Source organism: Saccostrea cucullata, unplaced genomic scaffold, assembly GCF_032062105.1.
Source record: "Saccostrea cucullata isolate Sc308-1 unplaced genomic scaffold, CSIRO_AGI_Scuc_v1 ctg20643, whole genome shotgun sequence".
In the NCBI taxonomy this organism is placed as follows: domain Eukaryota; kingdom Metazoa; phylum Mollusca; class Bivalvia; order Ostreida; family Ostreidae; genus Saccostrea; species Saccostrea cuccullata.
Genome location: NW_026937963.1, coordinates 1 through 8235, shown reverse-complemented (window position 1 = coordinate 8235; position 8235 = coordinate 1). Strand labels below are relative to the sequence as shown.

General features: G+C 32.8%; 1 protein-coding gene across 1 annotated transcript; it reads right to left on the bottom strand.

The window, feature by feature from the left end:
* Window positions 1–255: 255 nt before the first annotated feature.
* On the bottom strand, window positions 256–8110 carry LOC134249133 (death domain-associated protein 6-like). Its single transcript, XM_062731483.1, has 5 exons — window positions 8085–8110; window positions 7377–7612; window positions 6582–6665; window positions 1816–1840; window positions 256–438 (listed from the first exon to the last, which is right to left on the bottom strand). Coding segments are annotated over exons 1-4 (348 nt in total). The 3' UTR covers window positions 256–438; window positions 1816–1838.
* Between the last annotated feature and the right edge of the window lie 125 nt (window positions 8111–8235).

Genomic DNA, 8235 nt, shown 5'->3' with positions numbered 1-8235 from the left:
AAGCAGAAAAGAATATTTTAATCTAAATTGACTTGGATGAAAGGAATCGTTTAGAAAAGATTGTTTTAAATTACTGTTCAGTCAAGGAACCCATATTGGGATGAGACCCAGTGTAATAATTGTGTAATGATTAAATCAATGGATACATACAACGCCTGATTTTTATTTATTTTTTTTCTGTGAATGCACTACTACCAAACTACGTATAAAAATTATCGTGGAATTTTTTTAAAATTGTCTCATGATAGCTGATGACAGACACATCCATTACCCACCTCCACTCTTGCATCTAATTCGCCAACCACGTTCGAAAGCTCGTCAATGAAAAGTGTGGTGGCCTCCGGCAGTTGGTTTGTGCTGGTCCTTACCAGTTCAAAAATTTCTTTCACATCTTTGTACTGAACAGGGCCAGCAGGTGCCTCTCCAGGATCACCGTTTCTAATGCAAAAGAATTGAATCCTCTTTTATAAAGACTTTTCTAGTAAAATTTATCTTCGGAGAACCAACTTTATTTTTCACTGCTTTTTTTGGAATTATGTTTTTTTGTTTTTTTTTTTTTGTCTTTTTGTTATTTTAATTTTAAGGATTTCCATCCCTAATGAGACCATATACCCTTCCCCTAAATATCCGTCAAGTTCATAATTCTTTGATATTATATTAAAGTATTTTTTAGTGGAAAAGGATTGACCGCGAAAAAGTTTCAAATATTTCATTAATTAAGAAGTAGTTAATTAACAAAGATAGCATTGAAGTCTATGGAGAAATTAATTTTTTTTTCAAAATAAAAATTCAAATACTTTGAAAATCAATAAATCCTGCGGTTGGAAGATGTATTTGAAACATTAAAAGTAGAATGACAATTAAAAACAATTTTTTACCCGGCTACAAATTTTTAATTGATTTTTTTATTAATTAAAAAAACGGGAGATAACTTTTACCAAAATTCAAGGTCATTAATTAGGACACATACCACTATACATACTAATAGTAATATATGGGAAGTATGTCTAAATAAACCGAGTATTCAATGCCTACATATCTGTTATGTGTTTAATTTCCTTGAATTCGATCTATTAGGGATTGATAACCCTAGGAAGAGAAAGAGAGGGGGGGGGGATTGGCAAGACTCTTGCTGATCCTCATTTTTTCATTTTTAGATGTTGAAAGTCTAAATCCATATGCTAGCAACCCAACTCAGATATTTCCTCAGAATAATCCAGAAGTTCACAAAGTATGTGTATGTGTATGTATCAATTATCGTCAGCAAAGTTCTCTGTAAAGTTCTTAGTCTACACATGGCTTTTAGTATACTAAAACACTGTGACAGTAAATGAATTAAACATGTAAATGCATGACAACTTTTATCTCTCTATATTGAAATCAAGGAATAAACTTAGAAAACTGACCAGTCAGCAAGGGCCTTGCCAAGGGAGAGAAATATCAGAGTGCAGCTTTTGGAATAAAGACTTTGCTTGATCACAAAAATTCAAAAATATATCAAAAATAAGCAACCATAACTGTTTTCTTAGATTTCCAAGATAATTCCTGAATATTCAAAAACTTGTAAAAAGTATCCTTGTTTTTACAAAAGACAGTTAAAAAACACATCTGATAATAATTCAATCTAATGTATAATTATTCAAACAAGAGTGAAGCACAGTGTTTTAAAAAATTGTCAGCCTTAAATCATGCAAATATCACAAAATTAAGCCTTTGTCATACTGAATTAGATAATTATCTTTACTGCTAAATTTCTTCTGACATTACTTAATCGTATATAAACAAAATAAAGTACTTTAAAAGAAAACATCTTACCAGTTGAGAGGACTCTCTACTGTTTCTGAATACAAAATATTTGATATTTTAAGTTGTAAATATTAACACCTATATACATGCTTTTTAAATTATACCACGCAATCATTAACGACCATATTACAGTCATTCCCATTTAATTCATACATTTGCCAACTCCATAGTATTGAAAAACGAATTTATGAGCAAGGATAAAATTTTGTGCTTGATTGATAAAGTAAACATCCTTTATTAATAAAATGAAATTTTATACGTAAATCTTTCTTCGTTTTGTTTTTATGGCTATCCCAACTCACCACATGCAAGAACTCCGTAACGGAGGTTATAACTCAGAAAAAACAGCTGTAAAGTTATTAAAGTATTTGTTCATGTTTTAATTTTTATTGAACTTCGAAGCTTTATCAATATACAACTACATTATAACAGAAGAAAATCTGAACTGCAAACATAAAAAATATTGACAAAATATGCGTAAATCCAGATAAAGGAATTTTTGGACAATAAAATAAACAGTATTTTCCAGTAGGAGTATTGCCAAGCAAACAGAATATTACATTTTTTGACCAATTGATTTGAAATATTAAGGGATATATCTTTAAAATTAAAGACCTTTTCAGATTATGAATTGACCACTTTTTAAAGAAAAATTAATATACAAATTGCTCCAAAATTGTAACGGAGGTTACAGAAACTCGTTTTGAAGATTAAGAGATCAAAATACTTTTAAAAACGTGTCAAACACACTTTTAAAAGAATGTTTTTACACAATGGAGAGAAGAACTAAACAGTTTTCCTGCCTTTTTTTAAAGCAATTTACTAGAAAGTTTGTTTCGTTACGGATGTTATTCTGAATATTTACAAAAACAGTAAACTGAATTTGAGACTTCCTATTGGCTTTACAAACTGATGTCGCTCAGGATAACTAAGGGTCAATCACCTTAATCAAATATTTATTATGCCCCCGTTAACGAAGTTTCGGGGGTAAATAGTTTTTGTCGTGTCTGTCTGTCTGTTTGTCCGCAAAAACTTTAACCTTGCCCATAACTTTTGATTTAGTGGAGCTATGACTTTCATATTTCATATGTGTATTCCTTGTGACAAAACCTTTCTTTGGGTACCACCAAATTTGACCTTTTGACCTTGGAGTTTGACCCACTTTTACATGAAAATTTTAGAATTTTACTTTGGCCATATCTTTTGAACAGTAGACACCAGGACATTTATACTTCACATGTGTAATGTTTGTTTAAAGACCTTTCACTGGATACCAACAACCTTGACCCTTTGACCTTGACCTTGTAGATTTCCATACTTGTGAAGAAACTTTAACCTTGGCCATAACTTTTGAACGGTAAGGGATAGGGCTTTCATACTTCATATATGTAATCCTTATGAGAAGACCCTTCATTGGATATGAAGATCCTTGACCCTTTGACCTTCACCTTTGAGCTTGACCTACTTTAAAAAAGCAAACCTTGACCATAACTTTTAAAGAGTTAGGACTAGTGCTTTCATACTTTACATGACAAGATTTTTCATTTGATAACAATAACTTTGACCCTTTGACCTTGGAGTTTGACCTACTTTTTAAGAAATTTTTTTTAAATTTTACTTTGGCCATATCTTTTGAACAGTAGACTCCAGGATTTTTATACTTCACATATGTAATGTTTGTTAAAAGACCTTTCACTGTATACCAACAACCTTGACCCTTTGACCTTGACCTTGTAGATTTTCGTACTTGTGAAAAACTTTAACCTTGGCCATTACTTTTAAACAGTAAGAAATTGGGCTTTTATACTTCATATATGTAATCCATGTGAAAAGACCCTTCATTGGATATGAAGATCCTTGACCCTTTGACCTTGACCTCTGAGATTGACCTACTTTAAAAAAGCAAAATTGACCATTACTTTTAAAGACTTAGGGCTAGTTCCGTTCATACTTTACATATATGATCCTTATGACAAGACCTTTCATATGATAACAATAACTTTGATGCTTTGACCTTGACCTTGGAGTTTGACCTACTTTTTAAGAAATTAAAGGCTAACCATAACTTCTGAACGGTTAGGGCTAGGGCTTTCATGCTCTACATAAGTATTTTATGTGGCAAGACCTTTCATTTGATACTAATTACATTGATTGACCTTGAAGATTTTTGTACTTGTTAAAACCTTTAACATAAGCTTACTTTCAAATTTAACAATTGTTTTCCAGTGAGAATACCCTACTTTTGGTACCAATTAATTAAATTTGCATTTAATAAAAGCTTAATCTTTTCTATGTTGCCATACGGGGGCATCAGTGTTTTACAAACACATCTTGTTAGTATATTATTTATTTTATAACTGCAAATGTGAAAATGAGGACTTAAACTTCTATAACCTCCGTTACAAAATATACAACCTTCGTTTCAAAGAATTGGTGTGAATGCGTTTACCTTATCGTGAATTTGAATAAAAAACGATTAGAAAACATAATTTATTTGTAAAAAAAAAAAAAGGAGGGGATATGTGTTTTAGTGTTGTTTAGGCAAAATCTAAATATAAAAAATAAACATATAATTTTAACCTCCGTTACGAAATACCTTACTGAACCTTGTAATAATGAAGAGATTTATTGAATCTTTGTGAAGTGATTGTCACACATCAACATAATTTTTCATGAAAACTTATTTATTATATCATAAAATATGAAAAATTCCACTAAAAACACAAAAATCCATTTTTTGCAGAAAAACCTAACCTCCGTTACATCGCTGGTTTTACGTATAAACGAGTATAAATTCCCTGTACACCGCTGATATTTAACATAAGGGTGACCTTTTTGTGCCTATACGCATTACAGAATATTAGACTTTACAAAACGAAAAAAAAATCTACTATCTTTTTATTTGTAATGTGCAAAAACATCTAAGTTAAGGTCATTTTTACCATAATATTTTCCAAAATATCTTAAAGTTTATTTTATGCTTTAAAAGCATATGATTTTTATATTCCATTTTGTTGTCAACTTAAACAGGAAACTTCCAGCACTATCTTGTAGATTTAAACACCTGAAATGTTGCACACGACAGATTTTGTTGATTTTCTGTTACGGAGGTTAGAGGTTACGGAGGTTAGAACTATTGATAATTTCTTTATTTCTGCTTTGTTGTTTCCTTACATTTGTTTTTTGTTTACTAAACATACCCATTGGTGTCAATCAACTGCCTTGAAATAGTACTTCACATAGCCCCTGTTTCTTCACAATCACCATCACGTAGGTTAGGATCTTATACGCGACATTATGAAAATCCGTATTTTTTAATTGAATACGGTACTATTAATTTGCCGAAAAAAAGATTCTGTGCTAAAGTTTTAATATACCGGTATATTAGACACAAAAACACAGTTTTAACTGTACTAACGATATATTGTATTATCTTAACAAGAGGCCCATGGGCCACATCGCTCACCTGAGCACTGTGGCTAGGAAAAAGTAGAAATTGGTTTATCATTGAAAAGTTCAAATCTAAAAGTAGTCCCATGACCAATCATGGCTTTGCTATTCTTGAGAAGATGATTTTTAAAGAAATTTCCTATATATTTCTATGTAAAACTTTGGTCGGCCATTTTGGCCCCGCCCTACCCTTAGGGGTCATGATTTGAACAAACTTGAATCTACACTACCTGAGGATGCTTCCATATAAATATAAACAATTATGGCTTTGCTATTCTTGAGAAGAAGATTTTTAAAGAAATTTCCTATATATTTCTATGTAAAACTGTGGTCGGCCATTTTGGCCCCGCCCTACCCCCGGGGGTCATGATTTGAACAAACTTGAATCTACACTACCTGAGAATGCTTCAATATAAATACGATCAATTATGGCTTTGTTATTCTTGAGAAGAAGATTTTTAAAGAAATTTCCTATATATTTCTATGTAAAACTGTGGTCGGCCATTTTGGCCCCGCCCTACCCCCGGGGGTCATGATTTGAACAAACTTGAATCTACACTACCTGAGGATGCTTCAATATAAATACGATCAATTAGGGCTTTGTCATTCTTGAGAAGAAGATTTTTAAAGAAATTTCCTATATATTTCTATGTAAAACTGTGGTCGGCCATTTTGGCCCCGCCCTATCCCCGGGGGTCATGATTTGAACAAACTTGAATCTACACTACCTGAGGATGCTTCCATATAAATATAAACAATTATTGCTTTGCTATTCTTGAGAAGAAGATTTTTAAAGAAATTTCCTATATATTTCTATGTAAAACTGTGGTCGGCCATTTTGACCCCGCCCTATCCCCGGGGGGCATGATTTGAACAAACTTGAATCTACACTACCTGAGGATGCTTCCACATAAGTTTCATCTTTCCTGGCACAATGGTTCTTGAGAAGAAGATTTTTTAAACATACCACCAAATTTTCATTAATTCCCAATTATCTCCCCTAGAATGAGGGTGTGGCCCTTCATTTTAACAAACTTGAATCCCCTTCACCCAAGGATGCTTTGTGGCAAGTTTGGTTGAAATTGGCCCAGCGGTTCTTGAGAAGAAGTCGAAAATGTGAAAAGTTTACAGACGGACAGACAGACAGACAGACAGACGGACGACGGACAAAATGTGATCAGAAAAGCTCACTTGAGCTTTCAGCTCAGGTGAGCTAAAAAGCTCACTTGAGCCTTTGGCTCAGGTGAGCTAAAAATGAAATATTTCAAATATCTTAAGGTAATAAACAACAGAGAGTATAATTTTTCAACAGAACAATGGCGTACAAAATGAAGGTAGACTTGATTCTCTGCTTTCTTCACTGATAATGCTACTGTCCAGGGCTCCATCTTGAGATTCACAATTTATGACTGCAAAAACAATATAAGAATTTTTAGACCTTCCTTTTCTGTAGAATTCATTTAATATATGATTTCACATGTACAAAATTGCTGGAGAAAAGTAATGTATTATTTATCCAACTTGTTTGTCTTTAAGGACACACACATTTGTAGATCATTGAAGGACCTTTCTGAAATTTTATGATGCCTGTTTAAATCTCCTCTAAATCAAAAAGTCAAGCTTAAACTATGTTAATTTTTATTAAGAAAAACAATATTAGCATTTACAACATTTTTATCTGGTCAAAACTCCTAGAAATGTATGTAAATTTTTGTGTAAGAACATCTAATAGTACTATGGCTTAGAATTGAGAAAAAAAAAATCATTGGGGAAGGTACATATTGTAGAGTTTGTGTACCTGTCTTTAAATATACATTCAGTGGCACAGAATATGACATTATAAACTTAGAATTAATGCCCCCTACAACATGTAGTAGTACAATTGTACATTTGCATAGCAAGCCCCCAGTTTCTTCAGTCAGAACTAGAAGTAAATTATGATAAAAGAAAGATTAACTTTCATACTTTTTTCACATACAGAACTGATAGCTTGAGTAGAGATGATGCTTTTTTTGCATTTGAATAAAAAGTAAAAGAAGCAGACAATATGAATCCTATTTGTCTGGTTCACTATGCAGATGACACAAAACCTTCAGTAACAGTAGCCTTACAGTCCTTACTTTGGTCAATTTCTGGGACGTCTAAGTCTTCATTGTCCATCTCCTTCTCATCCCCCTGAGTATCTTCTTCCTCCACCTCTTGCGTGTCGTCCTCATCATCCTCCCCCTTGTCTCTCCTCTCCTGCTTCTGGACGTATTCCTTTAACACCTCGTTCAGGCGACTCTTGGAAATCTTCCTGTTTTCCTCCAGCTTTAGTTGTAGAGCTTTATCATCATTGGCTGGGTCATCTTCATTTCTGTAAATTAGTACAGTGTATACATACAACACATACATCAGGGCTTTTATCTAGCTATTTGTTTTACTACCGTTTTATATATAAAGGGGGAAAATGAGAGCCGCAGGCTCTATCTGAGCGCCGGAGGCGCGAGTATTCTAGGGGGGTCCAGGGGCATGCCCCCCTGGAAAATTTTTAAATAAATGGAGCAAAATCCTGCATTCTTAGAGCATCTGGGGGTGATTTGTAGACCTTTACAAAAGCCACAAAAACTTCACTTTTTAAACAAAATATTAAATAACAAAAAAAAATTAAACCAGGTCAGTACTTTATTTAATATTTTGTCTGAATATCTATCACAAATCAAATCTGTTTTTCATGTTTCACTACTAACATTGTTTTTGTTGTTACTCCATTCTTCCGATTCATAGTAATATTAGCTCCATCTTACTCATCTACACTTTTCTTTTTAACTCTGCAATCGCATACGTACCTTTCGACATCATGGACTTTGCACATGCTTACTGATCAATATCAAATAAAAGCTTGAATAATCTATTATTTCTTTTAAAAGCGTTTGAATGACTAGGATGGTAAATTAGGATATGCTGTTAAACTTCAATCTGACAAAAACGGAAAATTTC

What these genes read in the sequence shown, in the direction of transcription:
- LOC134249133 (XM_062731483.1), bottom strand. Translation starts at nt 8,110, where the DNA reads ATGTGCAAAGTCCATGATGTCGAAAG. An exon ending in AAAGTCCATGATGTCGAAAG is followed by an intron (nt 7,613 to 8,084) that starts GTACGTATGCGA and finishes ACTAATTTACAG; the next exon opens with AAATGAAGATGACCCAGCCA. An exon ending in CGTCCCAGAAATTGACCAAA is followed by an intron (nt 6,666 to 7,376) that starts GTAAGGACTGTA and finishes TTGTTTTTGCAG; the next exon opens with TCATAAATTGTGAATCTCAA.